Source organism: Salmo trutta, chromosome 31 (assembly GCF_901001165.1).
Source record: "Salmo trutta chromosome 31, fSalTru1.1, whole genome shotgun sequence".
Taxonomy (NCBI): Eukaryota; Metazoa; Chordata; class Actinopteri; order Salmoniformes; family Salmonidae; genus Salmo; species Salmo trutta.
In genome coordinates this window covers 38,155,510-38,181,508 of record NC_042987.1, presented here as the reverse complement: position 1 = coordinate 38,181,508, position 25,999 = coordinate 38,155,510, and the positions used below count along the sequence as shown (strand labels likewise).

General features: G+C 41.3%; 1 protein-coding gene across 2 annotated transcripts; it reads right to left on the bottom strand.

The window, feature by feature from the left end:
* Nucleotides 1–5,589: 5,589 nt before the first annotated feature.
* Nucleotides 5,590–12,730, bottom strand: LOC115170175 (PX domain-containing protein 1). Of its 2 annotated transcripts, XM_029726539.1 has the most exons (6): nt 12,240–12,726; nt 11,769–11,943; nt 11,243–11,343; nt 10,364–10,481; nt 7,935–8,058; nt 5,590–6,896 (listed from the first exon to the last, which is right to left on the bottom strand). In XM_029726539.1, exons 2-6 carry the CDS (start codon nt 11,821–11,823, stop codon nt 6,752–6,754), a joined length of 543 nt encoding a protein of 180 aa, XP_029582399.1. In that variant the 5' UTR covers nt 11,824–11,943; nt 12,240–12,726; the 3' UTR covers nt 5,590–6,751. The 2 variants fall into 2 exon arrangements, with proteins under 2 accessions (XP_029582399.1, XP_029582398.1); XM_029726538.1 differs by having other exon boundaries at nt 11,769–12,730.
* Between the last annotated feature and the right edge of the window lie 13,269 nt (nt 12,731–25,999).

Sequence of the window (25,999 nt, the reverse complement as noted above, 5' to 3'; positions counted from 1 at the left end):
GTCGTTGTGTGGTAGACTGGATACGTCGTCCGTCCTTTCCTAGCCCACGTTTACAGCTGCTGTTGCTAACTCAACGGCTAGTATGTCTCACTTCTTTAGTGAATAAGAGTTCAAAGTTCATACCATTCGCAACCAAAGCTCACGCTGAGGTTAGCTTAGTTCTGTAGTTGACATGTTTATCCTTTTAATGTATGGACTGTCGTCCTATCGTCCTCAGAACAGAAAGTTACATTTTCGTCAAGAGCTTTATATAGGAGGGGAGAGAAAGGCGTGTTTCATAGTTTATAACCAATGTATCTTCACATGGGCGGGCCATTGAGTGAGCAGAGCTTTAACCTTATGAAAACCCAATTCTCTCATTTGGAAGCTAAAATTACATTTAATCTTTTCACAAATAGTTTCATATTTAAACATTTAAATTGCACAACAATTCCATGTGAATCTGATAACTAGAATGTGTAGACTTTCCAAGATACAGTTTATGTCGTCCTGTCATCAGTCATAATGTCTCAGACGCCAACTGATCTGGCATCATATTCATTGAGTACCAACGCATATTTTCAACTGGTTGGATTACCGAAGTATGGTTCCTTTCCCCCCACCTTTTGATGTTCCCAGACTCTCTATGTTTATCAAAGGCTATTCAAGAGTCCTTCTGTAGAGTCAAGAGAAAGGATAGGGAGAAAAGTATTTATGGGGGGCCATAAACCTCACCCACAGGCCAACGTCATGACAGCAATGAGATACCCGAAGAGTTGGACGATACTTTTCTCGTTAATCATCAATCATCAATTACAGCTCGAATTCAAAATGGATGAAATATATTATTTAGTGTTTTAGGTTATTGTCCTGCTGAAAGGTGAAATCATTTATTTATTTATTTTTACATTTATTTAACCAGGTAGGCTAGTTGAGAACAAGTTCTCATTTACAACTGTGACCTGGCCAAGATAAAGCAAAGCAGTGCGACACAAACAACAACCCAGAGTTACACATGGAACAAACAAGCGTTCAGTCAATAACACAATAGAAAAAAGAATGTATATATACAGTGTGTGCAAATGGAATGAGGAGGTAAGGCAATAAATAATAGGCCATAGTAGCGAAGTAATTACAATTCAGTAAATTAACACTTCGAGTGATAGATGTGCAGATGATGATGTGCAAGTAGAAATACTGGTGTGCAAAAGGACAGAAAAGTAAATAAAAACAATATGGGGATGAGGTTGGTTGATTGGATGGGCTATTTACAGATAGGCTATGTACAGCTGCAGCGATCGGTTAGCTGCTCAGAAAGCTGATGTTTAAAGTTAGTGAGGGAAATATGTCTCCAGCTTTAGCGATTTTTGCAATTCGTTCCAGTCATTGGCAGCAGAGACTTGGAAGGAAAGGCGGCCAAAGTAGGTGTTGGACCTTACAGATAATTGTCATCTCCCGTTGTCTGGTGGAAAGCTGACGAAACCAGGTTTTCCTCTAGGATTTTGCCTGTGCTTAGCTCTATTTGTATCCAAATAAACTCCCCAGTCCTTAACGATTACAAGCATACCCATAACATGATGCAGCCACCATTATGCTTGAAAATATTGAGAGCGGTACTCAGTAATGTGTTGTATTGGATTTGTCACAAACATAATACTTTGTATTCAGGACAAAAAGTGAATAGCTTTTTTGCAGTATTACTTTAATGCCTTATTGCATGTTTTGGAATATTTGTACTCTGTACAGGCTTCTTTCTTTTCACTCTTATTTACAGTAGGCTTGCCATAACAAAGGGGTTGAATACTTATTGACTTAAGACATTTCAGCTTTTAATTTTGAATGAATTTGTAAAAATATTAATTAAAAAAACACCATTCCACTTTGACATTATGGGGTATTGTGTGTAGGCCATTTGAAATGCATGCTGTAAAAACAAAAGGGAAAAAATCAAGGGGTGTGAATACTTTCTGAAGGCACTGTGTATACTTATAAACAGGAAATCAACCAAACCTCCATCGTTAACACAATGGAAAGATAATGTGCTTTATTATCTAAATGTTGTAAGTGCATGGGCGACGGAGAGAATCAAAATGGTGCAGTGATTCGGGCGCAGGAGATGGGGGTGTGAGCAGGTGGGTCTGGGCAGGGGAGATGTTGTGGATGTTTGTGTGCGTCTATATGCTGTCGTTTATATGTGTATGTTTTTGTACTGTAAAAAAAATTAAGAAACCTTACAAAAATAACAACAAATCAATAGGGTCATTAAAATGATCAATTGTAACATGGTCACTGGTCTCCCTTTCTGGGGTCTTTCGAAGGCTCTGAGAGAAAAGCTACTTTTTTTTGTCCTCAAAATCCCAGCAATGGATCGGTTGAGTGCTTGTAATGTGTCTAATCAATACGGAAGCAGGCTAAAATTTAGAGCAGGGTGTTTATTTTCCGACCGCTGTGTATAAACAGGTCTATTAGCTCTCCCTTCCCTGCAGCGTTTACTGACCTGAACTCTTAACATTCTAATCTTTATTTTCAGTAGATTATACAACATTAACATTAACAGCCAAGAACAGATCAGGTAAAAAAATAAATAATTAAAAGTACTTTTTTTATTTTTTTATTACATTTCCATCATTAAGGATAGACACATTTGGCAATACTTTATAGAAACAATTTTAAATACTATTTGAACCTTGGGTCTGAGTCCCAGTCAGCTATAGGCCACAGAGCATATTGCACTTTCACAAAATGCTAATCTGTTGAACTTTAAGATCTTTACTTTAGGATTGTTCAAATAGGCCTGTTATTTTTTCTTCTTCTATGTGCCAGTTGAATGATTTATGAACAAATCATATAGCTAGTTCACAATGAGGACACTTCCATACAGATCTTCAATGAAGAGCCTTTAGACATTTTCTTCGGTATCATTGAGATAAGTATTAGCCATTTATAGACAATAGTGTATTTCTTAATATATGCCTTGAGGTATCTACACAGGGGTACTTGGCACTTTCAAAGTCAATTGAGACTTACATTAGTGATTTACCTCAATAGTTAATGATTTAACTACAGCTTCATATAGGTGATGAGTCTAAGACTTGACCTCCTTGAACACTTCATTCCACGCCGTGAACATACCACTCCTCCCAGTGTGCAAAGCATTTGCCCATTTAGTAAGCCTGAAAGAACATATGAGACTGCACGCAGAGGAGAATGCTTACGAGCCTCATGTGTTCTTTCAGGCTTACTAAATGGGCAGATGCTTTGCACACTGGGAGGAGTGGTAAGGCTTGGGAGAAGTGGTCAATGAGGTCAAGTCTTAGACTCATCACCTATATGAAGCTGTAGTTAAATCATTAACTATTGAGGTAAATCACTAATGTAAGTCAAGCCATTACATTACACTCTTTTATGTTTTAGTGGATTTATATAACATTTACATGAATGTTAAAAGCCAACAAAAGATCCGGTCAATAAATGAATACCAGTTCCTTGTTTTACCTTTTCCATCCTTGACGATCGAGACATTAGGCAACTCTTTTCATAACAACTCCTAAACCAAAATACTGCACTGTTACTCCAATAAAGGAATTAGATGGTATGATATTAACTCAATTGCAAAATGATCAGGGAACCAACAGATGCAAGATGAAAATACACAGGCTGTATCTCATTTTGATATTGATTATTGTACTGCAATGTTGAGTGAGCTAGCATACAAGCATTTCACTGCACCTTTTACACTTGCTGTAAATGGTGTATGTGACAAATACAATTGAATTATATTTGAATAGTCTAAAATGGCTTCCTCTACTGGTCTACTTTTCTTCATTTACACTGGTGTAAAATAACTGTATTGGACTGGTCGTAAAGAACTGTATTGGATTTACGTAAATAACTAGATTGGATTTACTTAAAAAACTGGATGTGACTACCTGTCGTAAAGAACTCAATTGGACTAGGCTGTCATAAAGAACTAGATCGGACTAGTTGTCATAAAGAACTAGATTGGACTAGCTGTTGTAAAGAACTAGATTGGACTAGCTGTCGTAAAGAACTAGATTGGACTAGCTGTCGTAAAGAACTGGATGTGACTAGCTGTCGTAAAGAACTAGATTGGACTAGCTGTCGTAAAGAACTGGATGTGACTAGCTGTCGTAAAGAACTGGATGTGACTAGCTGTCATAAAGAACTAGATTGGACTAGCTGTCGTAAAAAAACTAGATTGGACTAGCTGTCGTAAAGAACTAGATTGGACTAGCTGTCGTAAAGAACTAGATTGGACTAGCTGTCGTAAAGAACTAGATTGGACTAGCTGTCGTAAAGAACTAGATTGGACTAGCTGGCGTAAAGAACTGGATTGGACTAGCTGTCGTAAAGAACTAGATTGGACTAGCTGTCGTAAAGAACTAGATTGGACTAGCTGTCGTAAAGAACTAGATTGGACTAGCTGTCGTAAAGAACTAGATTGGACTAGCTGTCGTAAAAAACTGGATGTGACTAGCTGGCGTAAAGAACTGGATTGGACTAGCTGGCGTAAATAACTTGATTGGATTTGCTGGCGTAAGGAACTGGATTGGACTGGATAAATAATTGGATTGGACTAGCTGTCGTAAAGAACTGGATTGTACTAGATAAAGAACTGGATTGGATTAGATAAAGAACTGGATTGGATTAGGTAAAGAACTGGATTGGATTAGGTAAAGAACTGGATTGGATTAGGTAAAGAACTGGATTGGACTAGCTGGCGTAAAGAACTGGATTGGACTAGCTGGCGTAAAGAACTGGATTGGACTAGCTAGCGTAAGGAACTGGATTGGACCAGGTAAAGAACTGGATTGGACTAGATAAATAACTGGATTGGGTTTGCTGTCGTGCTGAACTGGATTGGAGTAGCTGGTGTAAAGAACTGGATTGGACTGGATAAAGAACTGGATTGGAGTAGCTGTTGTAATGAACTGGATTGGACTAGCTGGTATAAATAACTGGATTGGCCTGGATAAAGAACTGGATTGGATTAGATAAAGAACTGGATTGGACTAGCTGGCGTAACGAACTGGATTGGACTAGGTAAAGAACTGGATTGGACTAGGTAAAGAACTGGATTGGACTAGGTATTGTAAAGAACTGGATTGGACTAGGTAAAGAACTGGATTGGACTAGGTATTGTAAAGAACTGGATTGGACTAGGTAAAGAACTGGATTGGACTAGGTATTGTAAAGAACTGGATTGGACTAGGTATTGTAAAGAACTGGATTGGACTAGGTAAAGAACTGGATTGGACTAGGTAAAGAACTGGATTGGACTAGGTATTGTAAAGAACTGGATTGGACTAGGTAAAGAACTGGATTGGACTAGCTCTAGTATAGGCTTCACTATGTTCTTTCACCAGTTTGTTACAGATCAAAACTCTAAACCACCAGATCAATGCAGATGAAGGAGGAGACGAGGAGAAAGCCACTATCGAGATGCACCCAAAGAACTGCACCATATCTGGAATGTGTTTTATCCTTATTTGCCAATTGATGGCAGTGTTGTGCAGCTTACATTCTAGACTGGGGAACCAATTCCAATGTGGGCCCCATTCAGGCATGAGATTCACATGTACACTTTTCTCACTGTGCATTATGACGTCAGATTTAATCCTACGGCAATGTGGGCTCCAACAAGATATGCGATAGGGGTAGAGATCCATGGAAATGTGGTGGGGTCTGGTCTGGTGGTAGTGATGCCGCCCCCCAGACCACACATTGCCCCACCACTCACTTTCTGTGCTATATCCCTCTGATCTATCTCCCCATCCACAACCCGTATTTATCAACAAAACTTTAACATAGCAAATTCCAGGATGTGAAAACCCTAGAATAAGTTGAGCGAACCTTTTCCCTGCATGTGAGAAAACACATCTAGTGATTTAACCTGGAAGGGAATGAAACCAGTTCTCACTACAATGCAATATATTGACTTATTTTATTTAACCTTTATTTAAACTAGGCAAGTCAGTTAATATCTTGTTAAGAGTTAGTATATTGGTTAATCAGTTTGGAGAACGATTATTTTTTTAACTCTATCTTCGTGGCACAAATGTGAAATCATTTGAATCTAGCAGCAACAGTCTGTAACCTACATAATTTAGACCGGACCAGTGAGTCTAGCAGCATCAGTCTGTAACCAGGGGTTAGGTAGGTTACTTTCTAAATGTAATCTGTTACAGTTACTAGTTACACTATATGGCCAAAAGTATTGTACCTGTCCAAAATTGTTATCAGCAAGGTAACCTTTGGATTACCCAAACTCATTAATGTAATCTGATTACTTTGAGTTACTTTCCTCTTAAGAGGCATTAGAAGACAAAATGGATTCATCAAACACATTTGGTGAGTCGTCATAGTGGTCTTGTGGTCAAACTCACTCAGGTGGAACAAACTTATACTTGCATCTTTTTTATGCTGAATTGAATGTCATTGAGAAAACAGAAAGGTCTCATAATGTATTTTTTTTCAAACATAATTTCTGAATTTAAAAGTAATCCAACTAAGTAATCATCTAGTTTTTCCAAAAGTATCTGTAATCCGATTACAATATTTTTGCTGGTAATGTAACTTGTTACAGGTACAGTTTTTTAGGGGGGGTAATCAGATTACACATAACAGACTACTGTAATCAGTTACTCCCCAACCCTGTCTGTAACCTACATCATTTGGACAGGAACCAGTGAAAGTGTAGGTAAACAAGTGAGAACCATACAGAGTCAAACAATATGTCCACCACTGTCGTTCATTCCAGAATATCAGTCTCGTAGGTCAGTAGTTGGTAGTACGTCAGATTAGGGAAAGACGTTTCTTGGTCTTCGGCGCTACCATCCGTTGATGCTGTCTCAACGAGGTCCAGGGTCTCCTTAAATCCAGATTGGGTATCGTACCTGAAAAACAATGGAAAAATATGAAAATACTCCAAAGACAAGGCATTGGAAAATGTAGTGTAAGAAAGTTGCAGGCATGTTGATGGCTGGTGACTTGTTCTGAGTGAGACAAAGAAACAGAAAATGTTAAAGAAGACAAATGGAAGAATAGACTTAAAAACAATATTACAGTTTTATTTTTTCTTCTTCATTTGTCCACTGTTGATACAGTCCCGAAATGTTTTGCATGTCAGCAGTCAAGTTTTCAAGATATTGGACTTTAAAGAAGCAGTGTCACCGGCCACATCATCATGATAATGACAAATGCAGTGCAATCTGCCTTTCATTAAAGGGGAAGTTCACCTTAAATGTAGACATTTCTTTCTGACTTTGGATGTACCGACCACAGCCTGACTGTTGTAAAGTTATTTCAACAGTTTTTTTTTTTTTTTTTAGCAATGTCCAGCATCCCAAGGCTAGAATATTTGAAGCAAAACAATGTTAATGGAAACGCATAGACCCCGCTATCGGTGTACTCATAAGCATGGGGAAAGACATGTGGAGCGAGGGAAAAGGATCTGTTTTCTTGAAAGTGGATGCTCTTTCCCCATGCTTTTGAATGTACCGCTACCTGAGTCCATCCATTTCTATTAGCATTGCTACATGCTCTGAAAATGCTAACCAGGAAATGCTGGACGTTATTAGCTAAATAATGACCCAGTGAGCTGAAGACGTTAAAACACAAAAAGATTACAGTTTCAACCAAAAATGTGTATTTTCAAAGTATTTTGCTCATAGGGCAACTGTCTAAACGAATTGAGTCAAAAAAAGAGGGAAACTTTATTTTGAGTGAACTAACTCTTTAAAAAGAACATAATATATGCATCATAATTTTCTAAACCACAACCAAGACTGTATGTCATAACAATGGATAGTAGCATGAGATATAAGATACAATAAACATGACTGTCCACTAGGGAAAATTTCAGCGTGATTTACACACAGTATGAAATAAAATTAGTAAGTTGAATGATGAAGGAAAGGATGATGAAAACTCACCCAAAACCTGCAGACTCTGTACATGTGGACACTGACAGGGCTCTGTGTCTATCCTGTGGTGCACTGTAGTCATAGAAAATGGTCTCTGTGTTAGCCAGACAAAATCCATTGCACCTCATGATATCTGTAAAGCAAAATATGCACAATATGTTTGAAAATATTCTGATAATGTACAATACTGGGGTCATGTTCAGTAGGGTACACCGCAGCGAAGCGCTTTGCAACAAACAAACTAAAATCTTTGTTGTAGCATTTCCTGTGGCACCTTCTTCGTTTCGAAAGGTTCTGTTTTGTGCCTACTGAACAAGACCCAGGTGTTGTCACAGTAATGTTTTTGCAGAGGGGTGCACGAGTCACTCAGACCCGTGCCAATGCCCCTCGCTCCGGGGGTTAGCCCATCCAAGTGCTCGGGGGGCTGCGTCTTCATCGGAGAATCACGCAAACCCAGTTTCCTTCACTCCCTTAAGCATGCTAGCCAATAGCACGGTCGGTTCAGAATAACCAAGCGACTTAATGCTAAATGAGAGCTACAAAAAAATTTGACCGTGGGGACGCAAGAATAGCTAGCTCGCCTTGGCGAGTTAGCCAACCTGGCTAGCACGCTATGCAGCGCTAGTTTAGCTAGCCCGATCTCGAAAGATCATGTAGGACCAGATCACGGAGGTGGGATCGGACCCCTCATCAACAAGTCTGGCAAGAGAGGCAAGCGGTGCTTCACCAAGGCAGACACAGGCTGCGGGGGGGGGCAGACACAGGCACCCTCTGTCTTAGAGTAGCCTCCCGTAACAGACGACAGAGTGCACAGGAGCCAGGTTGGGCGCAGGCAGCCACCACATACCCCACGCAGACAAGACATTTTCTCCGACCACCTAATCCCTCTCCGTATCCTGCTCTTCAGGTCCCAGATGAGGTACCTGCATCCAGGATAGGAAAGTAGCCATCGGTAATTCCAAGCTTCCTCAAGAATGCTGCACGTCTTTCCAGAGAGTTTGTACGCAGTACGTGCGAGTGCCACCTGAACGTGTTCCAAACCAAGACCTTTCAGAGAAATGCTATAACTGTATGACCTGGGGACCTGATTTCAATCCCGAACCTGGCTTAGCCATAACTGTTTCAGTTGTTTTCTTAGCCATTTTACACATTGCACCAGCTAATTGAAGAATAACTAATTGTTTGTGATTAGGAACAAGTACAACCTTCAGCACACAATGTCCAGGGGGTGAGTACGCTCTACCACTATGGGACAGTTTAGTTTGGCGCAACATAAGAAAGTCTCATTTTCCAGTTGTTTGTTTTCAGTAGCGTGTATCGTTCCCATTCACACCTAGGTGAATAATTGAAGAATATTAATCTCAGCCTCACACGTATCACCTGTGCAAGGCGGGGCTTCCAGATAGACATGGATTTCATTGGCCTTGTCAAGCTTGATTGTAGATCTTTCAACTGAAGTCGCGAGAGTGCAACTCCCCATAGTATGTTGTCAATTAAACTACACTGAACCAAAATATAAAATGCAAGATGTAAAGTGTTGGTCCCATGTTTCATGAGCTAAAAAAAAAAGTCCCCAGAAATGTTCCATATGCAGAAAAAGCTTGTTTCTTTCAAATTTTGTGCACAAATTTGTTTACATCCTTGTTAAGTGAGCATTTTTCCTTTGCCAAGATAATCCATCCACCTGACAGGTGTCACATATCAAGAAGCTGATTAAACAGCATGATCATTACACAGGTGCACCTTGTACTGGGGACAATAAAAGGCCACTTTTAAAATGTACTGTTTTTCACACAACACAATGCCACGTCTCACGTTTTGAGGGAGCGTGCAATTGGAATTCTGACTGCAGGAATGTCCACCAGAGCTGTTGCCGGATAATTTAATGTTCGTTTCTCTAACATAAGCCTTCTCCAACGTTGTTTTAGAGAATTTGGCAGTACATCCAACCGGCTTCACAACCGCAGACTACGTGTAACCACGCCAGCTCAGGACCTCCACATCCGACTTCTTCACCAGCGGGATCGTCTGAGGAGGGGTGCTGAGAAGTATTTCTGTCTGTAATAAAGCCTATTTGTGGTTAAAAACTAATTCTGATTGGCTGGGCCTGGCTGCCAAGTGGGTGGGCCTATGCCCTCCAAGGCCCACCTATGACTGCAGTCCTGCCCAGTCATGTGAAATCCATAGATTACGGCCTAATGCATTTCCTTTAATTGACTGATTTCCTTTTTTGAACTTTAACTCAGTAAAATCTTTGAAATTGTTGCATGTTGCATTTATATTTTTGCTCAGTGCACTTGATGTTGCTTTAATTGGGCAGCACAATCGTTTGCCCTCCAGAAACTGGTATGTGGACTGTGAAATTAACTAAACAATAAATCAGACACTTGTTTACAGTGAAACATGTTCATTAAATAAATTGCTAGATACATTCAGACCTGATATTGTTACTGGACTCTGGTAGTATGGCTCCATATTGTTGATGTTGTTTTCTCTTATCATCAGGTCCAGCGGAGATTGCTCAAAGAACGTGAGCACTGCTTCTGACCGTGAATACTGTAGACGAAAAGGTTGAAGATGAGAGTGAATTGGGTGAATCTCAAAAGTATTTTCCTCGATTGCTTGTTTCCTCTCTCCTCGCCACTTTCTCTAAGGAAAGGAGGAGAGTGTTGGAAGAAAATAACCCAGGAGAAAATCTCCTCCAATGCTCTCCTCGCATCTCTCTGAAGTTTTGAGGAGGTCGAGGAGAAAGGATGTAAGGAATCACCCCGACTTCACCCTGTCTAGGGGAAACATTTTCAGGGAATACAGCCCAAGTACATTGGGTGACCTTTTCAAGGCTCAGAAATAAATGACTTCATAAGCAATATTATTCAACCTCAAAAGGGATAAGTATAAGATACAGTACCAGTTAAAATTGTGGACACACCTACTCATTCTTTATTTTTACTATTTTCTACATTGTAGAATAATGGTGAAGACATCAAAACTATGAAATAACACATACAGAATCATGTAGTAACCAAAAAAGTGTTAAATAAATGAAAATATATATTGAGATTTGAGATTCTTCAAAGGAGCCACCCTTTGCCTTAATGACAGCTTTGCACACTCTTGGCATTCTCTCAACCAGCTTCACCTGGAATGCTTTTCCAACAATCTTGAAGGAGACACATACATTGTCATTTTGAGTGGACCCTATTATTTAATACCACGTCAACTAGTGTCCTGTTGAAATACCCAGATTGTTATTATGAAGAGACATAACTGTATATTGATATGCATTTCTAGATGTAAATAACTATAAGCCACTCTACCTTAATTGGCAAGGTGAAGACCCTCCTGAGTAGTTTTTCCACCTCCTGCAATCGAATCTCAATATCATTGGCCTCTGCAGCATCTCTTATTCGCACAAGTCCTGGTGGGGAAAAACATAGACAGGAACTATTTCAATACAAGTCATATTTTAAAGTATTTCAGAATATAAATACAGTCAAGTTATTTTAAATACTGTATTTATACTGTAGACTATAGGTTTACAATTTGTATAGGCTTTCAATGATGCATTTGTAATATGTCTTTGCAAGATTTTGTCCATGTAAGAACGACATGTCATCTTGGTGTTTTTATATAAACTAGGTTTGTACACTTTCACATGAAGGTCAATGTAGGCTGTACAATGTAGGCTGTACTTTGAATTATTATTGTGGGCCTGTACATTTTAGGCTTATCTCCACATGAAATGATCTATTCAACTTTTCATCCACATAGGTCATAGAATAATGTAGTTCTGATTCTGTGAGTTGTTTATCATGGGTCATGTATTTATAACGGGCTACCTACCGTCTAGGAGCGCTGACCGTGTAGGAGTTGCTATATCCTCTGGGAAAGCATCCATGAGTCTCTTTAGAAGGCTTCCAAGATCGCGGTCCGTTCTGTGCAAATAGAGAACGCTCCTGTCCGACAATTCGGTCCGGACTTCAATGAATTCTTCCTCTCCGCGGTGACTGATGATTCGCTGTGTGCCAACAACCCAACAATTTTGTACAAACATGTTCATGAGCGAAGTTCCCTCAAAAGCAACAGTTGCCATTTTCACTGCTTTATTCCCATTCGATGACAGGCTATAATTGTTAGTTTGACTTCGGGGCGCCTAAATATCTGCAATTTGATTCCTTTCCCCAATCTTCATCATGCATAGGCTAACGGTCGGGGAACGTTTTTTTTTTCTCAAACGTTTTCAGAAATATTAAGTGCCGTTTCGATTAACCTAAATGGCTTGTATGATGTCCAATTGGATCAAAAGTACCATACCCGCAGATGGAAGCGACTCCTCTCTCACTGGCAGAAGTGACTTGAAGGAGAAGGTTGCCAGGTTGGAAGTTTTGCTGATTATTTATGCTCCGCTCTCGCACACCACTTGATGCTATGCAGCCGGAGATGCCCAAACCCCAAATCACACTAACGACGCAATATAGCATGATACCAAACCATCTGCAACAGCAAGTTTTGCAAACCTAGAAAACTATTTAGAGCTAAGAAAGTCAGTGATTTCAAATAAATGTTGATGTACTGGTAATTCAATTCCTGCCATTTAGTTGATGGTCCTTTCAGGCTAGTGGATGCTAGCGGAACTGGTGCTGTGTTTATTTTTAACAAAGGTGGGATAATCCAATCGGGGGATTGAGAGGTGGGATTTGCTTCACAGCACGGTGCTATGCTATGCTATGTCAACTGAGGCACAGGTTAGTCTTGTAGGCTAGGGTTGTTAACCAAGGTATGTTCAGTACACAGCACATCCAACCTGGGTTACATTTTTTTAATTTTAATATTTAACTACAGTGAAGTTATAACACATTTTTATTTACAATGACAGCCTAGGAACCGTGTGTTAACTGCCTTGTTCAAAAGTAGAATGACAGATTTTTACCTAGTCAGCTCTGGGATTTGATCTAGCAACCTTTTGGTTACAAGCCCAAAACTCTAACCACTGGGCTACCTGACGAGTCACGCTCAAATCAGGGACTAGAGATTAAAAAAGATATATGTGCTATCTAGCTAAATCTGGTGCAATTGTATGTTGTTCATGGTCCCTGAAAAATAAACAACAACAAAAAAAACGATGTGCAATCTATCAAATACTTTGAGCATTTGCCTGCCTAAAGTTCCAGGTGGGCGTTGTTTGCAGGTGCGGATTGGCCATCTGGCAATTATGGCAAATGCCAGATGGGCTGGACCATTTTTTTGTTGGGTGGATTGGTCAAAATTGACATACACGAAAATAAAAATGTTAAAAGAAAAAGTTAAAACAATGAAAAAGATGACATGGCCGGTGGCCCATTGGCCTGTTAATTTCTCTGTTATTCTAGTCTATAATGATCCTTTAGCTGATCAGTGGGCAATGCCGGCCTGGTTTTCGAGGTCACGCAAACTCACATTCAAAGTCATATGCTGAACAAGCAAAGAGTCCTGCTCTGACTCTCACTCTGTCATCAGTTAGATTGTAAAACAATGGAAATGGTGCCTACAAACAAGTGAAGCGCATCATCCTCATGATTCCTGTAATGAAAGTGTCTGGCCTGCCCCTGTGCCTGTGCCCTCGCTGGGGCCTGCTGCTGTGATGAGTGAGCCACTCTCCTCTCCACCCATGCGCTCAAGGGAAAAATGTGTTCTCATTGTATAACATTTCAAAATGCAATTGCGTAAAAAACACAACTTTGGAAGCTTCGTCCCCTTGTCCCTGTCGAGGAGAGGAGGGTCTCAGCATTCTGTAGGTATAATACATATTTGATATGGCTTTGAGATATTGAGCGGCGTGCACGCAAAATGCACACCAACTATTGTGAGGGCATAGGCCTAGGGCTGGGCAATATATCAAATTCATTCGATTCATTTGAATTCCTTTTTTAGCAATGTTCCAAATGCCTGTATTGCAAGAATCAAGGTTTTTATTTTTGTTCAGTTTTTGAGCGTTTGTGTCTTTTTGGTCTCGTCTCCTTCCCACTCCACAGACACTAAGCCCCTCCTCCTTCTATGCTGTGTGCACTGTGCACCTTCCCACTCCACAGACACCAAGCCCCTCTTCCTGCCACTCACAACTACAAAGAGGTGAAAGATCACTTCTTCCTCATTGACAACAAGCAGTTTCACATCGCTATTTACAGTTGAGGTTTGGTCCGACGTAATCATGTCATATGGACACCGAAACACATTGAAACATATTTTACTGTATTAAGAGAACTTAACATTTGTAACGATACCCTTTTTATGTCTCGACTCCCAAAATGTAGAACAGAGCAGACCCTACTCAGACGGGAGTATCAATGAACATGATTGCGGAAAATTCATGCTCCGTCTTTGTCACGCCCGGCATTGCGGTACCATGTACCGCCAGCAGCATTTATGTGCTAGCGGTCTAGTCTGTGATTTATAAATGTGCAATGAGCATAAAAATATACACATGTATAAGGAATTGGCAACTCGCGCTCATTCTGAGAAATAAGTATCTTCTTATGCAGGTAGGACACTTGATTTCAACATTTAAACAAAATGAACAAGCCATGTTGTTCAAACAGTTGGCGACGGAGAGAAGGGTGTATTCATAACAGTTCAACTGTTTTAAATATAAAGATTAGCTGGCTAATCTCCAGACAGAGGACCAGTTATAGTGGTGAGTTGTATCTCCAGACAGAGGAACAGTTATAGTGGTGAGTTGTATCTCCAGACAGAGGAACAGTTATAGTGGTGAGTTGTATCTCCAGAGGACCAGTTATAGTGGTGAGTTGTATCTCCAGACAGAGGAACAGTTATAGTGGTGAGTTGTATCTCCAGACAGAGGAACAGTTATAGTGGTGAGTTGTATCTCCAGAGGACCAGTTATAGTGGTGAGTTGTATCTCCAGACAGAGGAACAGTTATAGTGGTGAGTTGTATCTCCAGAGGAACAGTTATAGTGGTGAGATGTATCTCCAGACAGAGGACCAGTTATAGAGGTGAGTTGTATCTCCAGAGGAACAGTTATAGTGGTGAGTTGTATCTCCAGACAGAGGAACAGTTATAGTGGTGAGTTGTATCTCCAGAGGAACAGTTATAGTGGTGAGATGTATCTCCAGACAGAGGACCAGTTATAGTGGTGAGATGTATCTCCAGACAGAGGACCAGTTATAGTGGTGAGTTGTATCTCCAGAGGAACAGTTATAGTGGTGAGTTGTATCTCCAGACAGAGGACCAGTTATAGTGGTGAGATGTATCTCCAGAGGAACAGTTATAGTGGTGAGTTGTATCTCCAGACAGAGGACCAGTTATAGTTGTGAGATGTATCTCCAGACAGAGGACCAGTTATAGTGGTGAGTTGTATCTCCAGAGGAACAGTTATAGTGGTGAGTTGTATCTCCAGACAGAGGAACAGTTATAGTGGTGAGTTGTATCTCCAGAGGAACAGTTATAGTGGTGAGTTGTATCTCCAGACAGAGACACAGTTATAGTGGTGAGTTGTATCTCCAGACAGAGGAACAGTTATAGTGGTGAGTTGTATCTCCAGAAGACCAGTTATAGTGGTGAGTTGTATCTCCAGACAGAGGAACAGTTATAGTGGTGAGTTGTATCTCCAGAGGAACAGTTATAGTGGTGAGTTGTATCTCCAGACAGAGGAACAGTTATAGTGGTGAGTTGTATCTCCAGACAGAGGAACAGTTATAGTGGTGAGTTGTATCTCCAGACAGAGGAACAGTTATAGTGGTGAGTTGTATCTCCAGACAGAGGAACAGTTATGGTGGTGAGTTGTATCTCCAGACAGAGGAACAGTTATAGTGGTGAGTTGTATCTCCAGACAGAGGAACAGTTATAGTGGTGAGTTGTATCTCCAGACAGAGGAACAGTTATAGTGGTGAGTTGTATCTCCAGACAGAGGAACAGTTATAGTGGTGAGTTGTATCTCCAGACAGAGGAACAGTTATAGGGGTGATTTGTATCGCCAAACAGAGGAACAGTTAGTGTAGAGTGGTGTCAGCACTGCTGCCTGTGTCTAAGTAGGGTATGTAGGGGGCTGAGTTGGCCTCTCGCACAGTGATATGGGCTGGTGTGGGTAAAATTCCATGGCCGAATTCTTGTCCCAGTCCGCCCCTGTTGTTTGCACTTTGGGACTTTTCTATTGGTTCCATTGCAACAGTCAAGCATAACTAAAGACAGCATTTGACATGATTTGCAAAAGAGTTTACATCCAACATCATAACACATACAACTTCAACATAGCCTAATATACTTTACATGCAAATGACTTCTCTGAAGCTCCCTGTGCTGAACAACAAAGACTTGAATTTCTACATGAATCTACACAGACAGACAACCATTCCCCATGCTGTGCTGTTGCTGAGGTATAAATAACAGTGGTTAAAGAGAAACTTATGGAATGGGGAAAAATTCCAGCCACAGCCAGTCCCTCAACCCCACATTATTATGTAACACGACCAGCGTCCCCTTGGATACTAGCTCTATGAGAGAGTGTGTTGGAATCGTTTCCAAATCATTTTGGCAATGGCAGCATTTCTCTCTGTTAGAAGAAGCACAGAAAACTATGGGGGAAATATTTGGTCCCCCGTGTTATTGGTTGTTTGCCATCGTTATACCAACAGTATGCTATAAAACCACATAATGGTTTTGGGTACTAGTAAATCCTACCACTACTAGTACTACAACAGTACCTGGTAAACTACTGCAGTAGTACTACCACAGTACCTGGTAAACTACTACTATTACTAGTACTACCACAGTACCTGGTAAACTACTGCAGTAGTACTACCACAGTCCCTGGTAAACTACTACTACTAGTAATTCTACCACAGTAACTGGTAAACTACTACTACTACTACTACTACTACCACAGAACCTGGTAAACTACTACTACTAGTACTACTAGTACTACCACAGTACCTGGTAAACTACTACTACTAGTTCTACCACAGTACCTGGTAAACTACTACTACTAGTACTACTAGTACTACCACAGTACCTGGTAAACTACTACCACTAGTACTACTAGTACTACCACAGTACCTGGTAAACTACTACTACTAGTTCTACCACAGTACCTGGTAAACTACTACTACTAGTACTACTAGTACTACCACTGTACCTGATAAACTACTACTAGTACTACCACAGTACCTGATAAACTACTACTAGGACTACCACAGTATCTGGTAAACTACTACTAGTACTACCACTGTACCTGATAAACTACTACTAGGACTACCACAGTATCTGGTAAACTACTACTACTACTAGTACTACTACAGTATCTGGTAAACTACTACTAGGACTTCCACAGTACTTGATAAACTACTACTACTAGGACTACCCCAGTACCTGATAAAGTCGCTCTCTTCAGGTAGAGGCTTAGAGTTTTCAGAGAAAAGTATGCACACACAGGGCAGTTATAAAAAAAGTTATGCATTTTCTAATATTTTGAATTCTGTTTATAATGTCAAAGGTACTGCTCATCTCTCTTGCAACTGTAAGCAGTGGTGTGATGGAAGGTATACACAGTTATACACCTTATAGCCACTCTTTTGATGGACATTGGGTATACTCACTTCTTAATCCCCACGATGCGTATCAAAGTAGTGTAGTAGAGTTAGGCTATACGCCATATCAATTAATGAGGCTGACGGAACAGATCAGAACGTTTAGCTTAAAACGTTGATCAAATTTGAGGGAAAACACCATTCTAAAATGTGCGCTACACATGCGAACGGTTTTCATGGACAGAGATGGAATAAATCCATTAGGAATTTAGATGCAACCTTAAGATGCAACAACTATCACGGGTTGCTATTATGACTAGGATACTGGCTTTGGCTGGTGGCAATGAAAGAGTTCATTTGAAAAACAATAGAAAATAATTGCCTCCACGTTTCTATGGCGGGATTTTGTCAATAGGCTACTTTGAAGCTAGTAAGACATGCCTCGTATTATGAACTGTGTATCATATCTACATAGTCACTTTAACTATACATTCATGTACATACATACTACCTCAATTAGTCTGACTAACTGGTGCCCCCGCACATTGGCTACCCACGACTATCTGCATTGTGTCCCGCCACCCTCCAACTCCTCTTTTACGCTACTGCTACTCTCTGTTTATCATATATGCATAGTCACTTTAACCAAACCTACATGTACATACTACCTCAATTAGCCCGACTAACCGGTGCCTGTCTATAGCCTCCCTACTGTATGTAGCCTCTCTACTGTATATAGCCTCGCTACTGTTATTTTCACTGTCTTTTTACTGTTGTTTTTATTTCTTTACTTATCTATTGTTCACCTAATACCTATTTTTTACTTAAAACTTGCACTGTTTGTTAGGGCTTGTAAGTCAGCATTTCACTGTAAGGTCTACACCTGTTGTATTCGGCACACGTGACAAACTTTGATTTGATAAAACGTCCAGGTTTCAAACAATTAAGGAACAATTAAGGAAACATATAGCGATGCTAATGACTGGCCTAACCTTCTACTGGTAGATGGAAAGGCTTTCGCTAAAACCTTCTCAATTAAATGTTAACTACAACGTAGCCTATATGCCTACCTGGCAGAATGATATCATAATTATTTGCATCAATCCAATGGCCATTTGTTTTGCAAACTCCATCTCATGTGCGCTACAGCAACACACTAACCAAACAGTGCTAAGTGCCGGACCAGTTTAATTAAAGGGTAACTACACCAAAAAAATCTAAATTTCTTTGATTTTTCTCAGACCTCAAAAGTGGTCTCCTGATGTAGTTTGGGCATTGTAGACTGAACATCCATTTAAGTTTTTTGTTTATTTATTAATAAAGTGTCACTTTGAAAGCAAAGACACAAAGCAAAGACAGGATTTTTTTTATGACTCAGTTGACTCGTTTATCTGTTTCAATAGTAGGCCTACTATTAGTCTACTTGCACAGTACAGCTTGGGTTGGCCTGACTGTGAAAGACCAGTATGGGATTCAGCATTTTAGATCATTCAGAGTGTATGTCACTGTTTGTCATTGAATTTTTTCGCCGGGCAAAATGGGATTATACGCACTTCTCCATGCACGGCCATACCACTGAAGAGAAAGACAGAGTAAATCTGGAATGATGCAATTGGTAACTACCAATGATTTACTCCTATGTAACTACCTGGTACCAGATGTTACTTAGTGGTGCCTGCTTTGATTTAATGAATCTGAAAGAACCTTCATAGAAAATTAATAGGTTAATACTGTGTAATGACCATTTTACCATGTCATTTCTTAATAAAAGCAGTATCAAGTAGTATGTGGTGTCGTAATATAAATGTGCTTGTTTAATAAGAGTCATTACATATTTACATACAAGACCAAGGTCACGTTCATTAGGCCACGCAACAGAAAAGGAAAATAAGTGTTTCTTATCGGACACGTCCAGGTAGTCCCTCCCTACATCAGTCAATTTTCTTTGGTTTGGTGCCTACTGAAAACAGCTCAAAAAAAGGCCTTTGTCAGGATTGCTGGGCCCTTCCTGCCAAGGTAGAGGATTTGGAGCGTTTGGGTGTCCTTGGTCCTAATACGGGGGACGATCTAGAGTGGTGGTGCATTACGCACGTGGCGTAGCAGCTGGTGGTCCGGCGTAGCGTACGGACAGAGGTGGCAGGGGAAAGACTCGCCTTTGAGGTGGCGCCGTGCGTGGAGGTCCAAGCTCTTTTTCTGGATGCTACAGAAAGAGAGAAAGAAAGAGAGAAAGAGAGGAGAGAGAGCAAGAAAGAGAGAGGAAGAGAGAGAGAGAGAGTGGAGAGAGAGAGGTGGAGAGAGAGCGAGAGCTTTCTTACAGTGAGCTAGTGTGTGGGAGACTGGTGCCGTAGACAGAGGCTGCCATTGAGGAGTAGAGAGACTTTGCAAACGATTAACATGAGCTCTAAAGAGCTATTTGTGTGTGTGTGTGTGTGTTTGTGTGTGTATTAACCTGCTGTAGGGACACTACTGGCACCAGTAGAGCCTCTCCTGTGTGTGTGTGTGTGTGTGTGTGTGTGTGTGTGTGTGTGTGTGTGTGTGTGTGTGTGTGTGTGTGTGTGTGTGTGTGTGTGTATGTGTAGTTTACCTGTGTGTAGGCTACCTGTTGTAGTACATGGCCAAGATGTTCAAACGTTCATAGATGACCAGCAGGGTAAAATAATAATAATCACTGTGGTTGTCGAGGGTGCAACAGGTCAGCACCTCGGGAGTAAATGTCAATTGGCTTTTCATAGCCGATCATTCAGAGTTCGAGACAACAGGTCCGGTAGAGAGAGAGAGAGAGAGTCGAAAACAGCAAGTCCGGGACAAGGTACAGTAGCACGTCCGGTGAACAGGTCAGGTTTCCATAGCCATAGGCAGAACAGTTGAACATGTTTGTTTTTTACTAGTCTCCACCGGGGGTCTTTAAAGCCAAATACAACAATGTGACTGTGGCCCTCAAGGACGGGTTCGAAACTCTACACTCCTGGAATAGTAGGAAAACCCTTTTTAAACACAAAGCTACTGTCGATAACTTTATTTGACCAGAGTAGGTAGCTACTTAATAATGGGGTTTCAATGCCAGACTTGGCTGCTCCCGAGTGGAGCAACGGTCTAAGGCACTGCATATCAGTGCTAGAGGCGTCACTATAGACACCCTGGTTTGAATCCAGGCTGTATCACAACTAGCCGTGATTGGGAGTCCCATAGGGTAGTACACAATTGCCCCAGGGTCGTCTGGGTAGGCCGTCATTGTAAATAACAATTTGTTCTTAATTGACTTGCCTGGTTAAATAAATAACATAAAAATGCTGCTATGACCCTCTTGGTCACATGATAAGTAGTGTATAAAAAGGGTACCTATTATTAGGTTCTGTAGCTTTCCAACAATCAACGACAAACACGTTTGTTCAGAAACAAACTGCGTATCTCATATGACTTGCTCTGTTGCCCAGTGCATCCCAATTCCTAAAAGAAATGTCTACAATATATTGTAAATATTGGTGTCTGCTTTCCTGCAAGTTTCTCGAGGGGGCCTGGCCCCACTTTAGGAAAATATCTAGGAAAAACAATGCATTCTACTAAATATTGTGTTTTTTGATGTACATATCATGTCAGTGGAATGGAACATTGGCCTATATGGGATGAACATTCCAGTCTTCAACCCCATGGCATATTATGTAACCTCACTGGTGTTACCATGGCCACACAGCTCTCAAAGCACTTGCTGAGACAGAATGTGTGGGAAAGGTTCTGCAATAAAATTGGGCCACAGCGACATTCCCCCCCCTTTGGTAAGAACCAGCGAACAATGGGAAAATGTTTGAGGGTCCAGTTACGCCTCCGACGGTGTTCACTGGTTTTGCATGTCCAGCTTTTCTGTAAAAAAATAAATAAAACTACATTAAACGTCTAACACTTATAATTTCTTAAACAGACACGTCTGATATCTACAAGCCACACACACAGTAATGTGCCTTACTACTACTACACATGTCATGAATAACACTAGTACCAGTGAGTGTGTGTGTGTATGTGTGTGTGTGTGTGTATGTGTGTGTGTGTGTGTGTGTGTGTGTGTGTGTGTGTGTATGTGTGCGTGTGTGTATCACTCTGGATAAGAGCATCTGCTCAATTACACAAAATGTAAAAATGTGTGTGTACGTGTATGTATCCTTGTGCTGACTACACTACCAGTTACTGTAGGGTGATTGGACATGGTCTGAAAACATGACCTGTGTGAACACGGAGGTGCTGTACCAGTGAAGCCTTGAGCCGGGTGCTTGAAGTAGCAATGGGGAACCTCAACGTGGCTTGTCACCTGTTGCATGTCCATGTGGTGGACAACTTCCTGTCATGGCTCATTGAGATGTATTCATAACATGGTCATACTTTAAATGAACTCCAAATGATGAAGGCTTTTTAAGCACTACTGTACATCAATGCTTCACCAATTGTGTATAGATAGATTAGGCCTAAAAGGTTATAGTTTTGTATACCATGGGTTTTTCTCTATGTACGCCTCTCTCAACACTGTAGCGTTTACTTGATATGTGCTCCCATTATATCACCAGATGGTCCTACAGTGTGTTGCGCGTCATTCCGGTTGAGTTTTACAGCCCATTTTATTGTGACAAATTTTATTTTTGAAAGTGTATACTGTATGTTATGAAAAAATAAAAAGACGAGTCAACAGACAAAGCATCTGTAATAGGCTTGAGGTTTGAGGGCCATAAAGGTCATAAAAGTCCTGTGTGGCTCAGTTGGTAGAGCATTGCACTTGCAATGCCAGGGTTGTGGGTTTGATTCCCACGGGGGAACAGTATGAATGAAAAAAAATGTATGCACTCACACAACTGTAAGTTGTTGCTCTTGTAACGATCTTCCACAAAAAAAACTGAACTCTGACCCCTTGTGGTAAAATTGGTTACTGACACCTCTGAGTGACTGACTACCTGTTGCAAAGGGAGCAGCAGAACTCTTTTCTGCCCCTCCTCTACGTTCCTTCTTCTTGTCTGCTTCAGCCTCCTCTTCTTCCTCGGTTGGGACCACTTTTCTGGCTCCACTCCTTGTCGGTCTTGTGGGTAATTGCTTTCGTGGGTGAACTTCCTTGAAGCGCACCTTTGAGTTGGAGAGGGGTTCGTTAAATTGGCAATCTGCAGTTCAAACAACAAATCGGATACCCTGCCATTGTTTTGGTAAACAGCTGAGGGATGAATGGGACAAATATAACCAATCTCAAATTCATGAGCAGAGCCATTAATGCAAGGACTGACCACTCATTACATTAAATATATGGTTAAAAAAAGAATTTGGCTGTAAAATGTTTGTTTACAATTACATTGTCTACAACAAAAAAATGGGAAATAAAAATGATGTTGGTTGCTGATTGGATATGACAGATGCTAAGCTCGTGAGGCATTTTTATAAGTTATATTGTTTAAGAATCAATGGGTATATTACTACTTTAAAAGTCCAAAATGGAAGTACCAACCGCAGATTGACCCTTTAATATAATTAACTGACTCAACTGTGTTCAAACACCAACTTGTGAAAATTCATCAGAATAGATTTGATACAGTAGCTAACAGGAGCCCTGTTCGAATTATTTAGAAGTGCATCTTTCCTGAAAGCCATGTGGTGGAGCCCTTGTGTCGTCTAATCAGTGATTACTTCACAGAAGGATTTTTACTGAATTCAAATAGGGCCTATGTCCAGACCAAATGCTTATAAATATTTTGGGTGCACACAATGAGAAGGTTGGTTTGGTGCTTTGGGGCTATGTTGCAGGGAGGGAACAAGTAAACCACCTAGACAACATCGGTACTCAGTCCACCCGCGTCTGTCAGTCAGTCTGTCCCCAAAGGCTTTAAGTTCTGAAAGAATATGTTTGTGCAGCAGAGCCGGTAGAGAGACATGGGACAAGGGGGTAAAACTAAAACATTTATAGAATCTATATTAGTGTAAATGTATATGTGTTCCTCTGAACAATGTCAGGTGGAATATAGACATTGGGGTAAAATTGGGATAAAACTGGTGCATGCTCTCAGCACTGTAGTGACAGTGTAGGCACATGAAGCATTGTTGAGGTCTCCGCTGTCGACTGTGGTGCCTCCGCTTGTAGGCATCCTTTGACACTACGGAACCTCCGAGGGACAAACCTGGCAGGAATGGGGCCTGGAGCCCCTCTCCCACACGTCACCTTCTCTCCCACCCGCCGCCTCCTCCTCTTCCCATGGGCCCTCCAGTGGCGCTCCATCTCCTCCAGCCGGCCTAATGCACTTGAAGCCCCAATCCCCATCGTGGCATTTCAGGTGGCTCTCAAGCAAGTGTTTGGAGGTCAGTGTGGAGCGGCAGAGGACGCAGGACAGTTTTCTTAACTGCTTGGGGCTGTGAGGAGGTGGTGACTGCTGCTCCTGGGGCTGGAGCACTTTGTCATCCAGGGAGGTGTCCGACTCCATGCCCTTTTGTCCGATGGGAGTGGAGGCAAGTTGGGTACCCACTCGGCCTGACAGGCCCTTGTTGGCTGTGGAGATGCGAAAGAGGCCCTGGTCATGACGTGAGCTGACTGGGCCATTTCCTCATCCTTGGCCTCAGGCTCATTCACCACCACCGAGCCAATTGGACAGGACAGGTTGATGGAGCCGGCAGCGTCCAATAGGAACACACTCTCCTTACTAGTCCACCATTCTATCCTCTTGACCTTAATTTTCACTGTATCTGAAACAAAAGTCCCCCCCCTAGAAAACATTTATCTTACCTCACAGGTCTATGCAACGTGTAGGCTCACATCTGAGTTGGAGCTCAGGGCCATGTCACATGACCCGGGATTGATATTGGGCAGTATGCCATACATGGACAGCATGAAGGACATGTGCGCCAAGCCCATATGATCTATCTGGTCATCATCAGCATCCTTTGAGCCAGAATGGAGGTCATCCTCCAGGTTTTAGCTTGGGGAGCCATTTTGGACCAGTTCAACTCCAATCCCTACATCCACCTCTAGGCCATGGACCTTCTCAAGACAGGGTCTGCTAAGTCGTGCCTCTCCAGTACGTGTGTGTGGATGCTGGTGAACTGGCACACTCTGCAGCTGTACATGTCGACCAGGTCTTATTAGCATGGGCAGGACTTCCAATTTTATTGTGATGTGGAACAGGAGACAGGAGCCAGAGTCAGGGCAGCAAAACTGCAGTGAGAGGATAAACAGCGTCAAGTAGGGAAACAGGTACATCAGGGTAACAGGATCTTGAATAATAATGGATAGAAGCATAAACTGACTGAGCAGAGATTAGGATCTGGCAGAGTGGAAGTGGCAGAATTGAGTACTTGTAGAGGTCTTGATCATGGAACGAGTTGCAGCTGGTAGGGATCTGCTTATAAATGTAATACCTGAATTCACACCAAAATCCCTGAACTCATTATTTGTCTGCGGCAGTAAAATGTTTTATGTGCTACAACTCACACAAAATGGGTGGTTCGAGTCCTGAATGCTGATTGGCTGAAATATTTAAGCAATAAGGCCCGACGGGGTTTGGTATATGGCCAATATACCACGGCTAAGGGCTGTTCTTATGCACGACACAGGGCGGAGTGCCTGGATACAGTCCTTAGCCGTGGTATATTGGCCACATACCACAAACCCCAGAGGTGCCTTATTGCTATTATTAACTGGTTACCAACGTAATTAGAGGTGGAAAAATAATTGTTTTGTCATACCGTGATATACGGTCTGATATACCACGGATTTCAGCCATTCAGCCTTCAGGGCTTGAACCACCCAGTTTATAACAGATCATATACCAAGGGTATCCTCTAATTACGTTATAACCAGTTTATAATAGCAATAATGCACCTTCGGGGTTTGTGATATACTGTATGGCCAATATGCACGGCTAAGGGCTGTAAACACTGAATGTGCTGGAATATACCATTTTTCTAATAATGGTTTATCTACTCACCACTAACATTACATTTGTTAAAACATCTTGTCAGTCATCACCAGAAGTTTCAGGTAGCTAGCTAGCCAGCTAATGTTAACATAGACTTACAGTCCATAGCTAGTTAGACTATCTGACAATGATGTCCCCGTTATGTCAGCCATGAGTACATGCGTACAGTATGAAATGTAAACACGTCCGATTCCGAAACAAACTGGATCCAAGCATGCAAATGAGCCAACCCATGCTGACCTTTTAGGGACCACTGTCAATATTATGCTTAGATTCTGTGCAGTAAATTACGTATTGTTTTATTGAAACATTTTATGTAATAAGTCAGTGTATAATAGTTTGTCAAATCAAAGTATACGCAAAAAGAAGATGAATTATTTCGAAATCTCATATAGGGGATACAAACAAAAAACTTTAAAGACAACGCTTTGGTTTGTCTCGCTTTCCTATCCATTGCGCATGTCCAAAGTAAACGATGGGCGGATTCGATTACGCTGAACTCCGGGGCAGCGAGTAGGAGCTCCTTCAACTCGAAAAGTAATCTGTGTCGCTCGCTCATTTTGTCAACAAGGTAACATAGTGCATCGTCAAGAAACATAAAACATATATTTTCCATACATTTT

Bases quoted from the DNA above. Each gene is read 5' to 3' on its own strand.
- LOC115170175 (XM_029726538.1), bottom strand. From the start codon at position 12,018: ATGGCAACTGTTGCTTTTGAGGGAACTTCGCTCATGAACATGTTTGTA. The intron at 8,059-10,363 runs GTCTGAATGTAT...TTTGCTTTACAG, and splicing joins GAGTCCAGTAACAATATCAG to ATATCATGAGGTGCAATGGA. The intron at 6,897-7,934 runs GTGAGTTTTCAT...ATTGTTTTTCAG, and splicing joins ACAGAGTCTGCAGGTTTTGG to GTACGATACCCAATCTGGAT.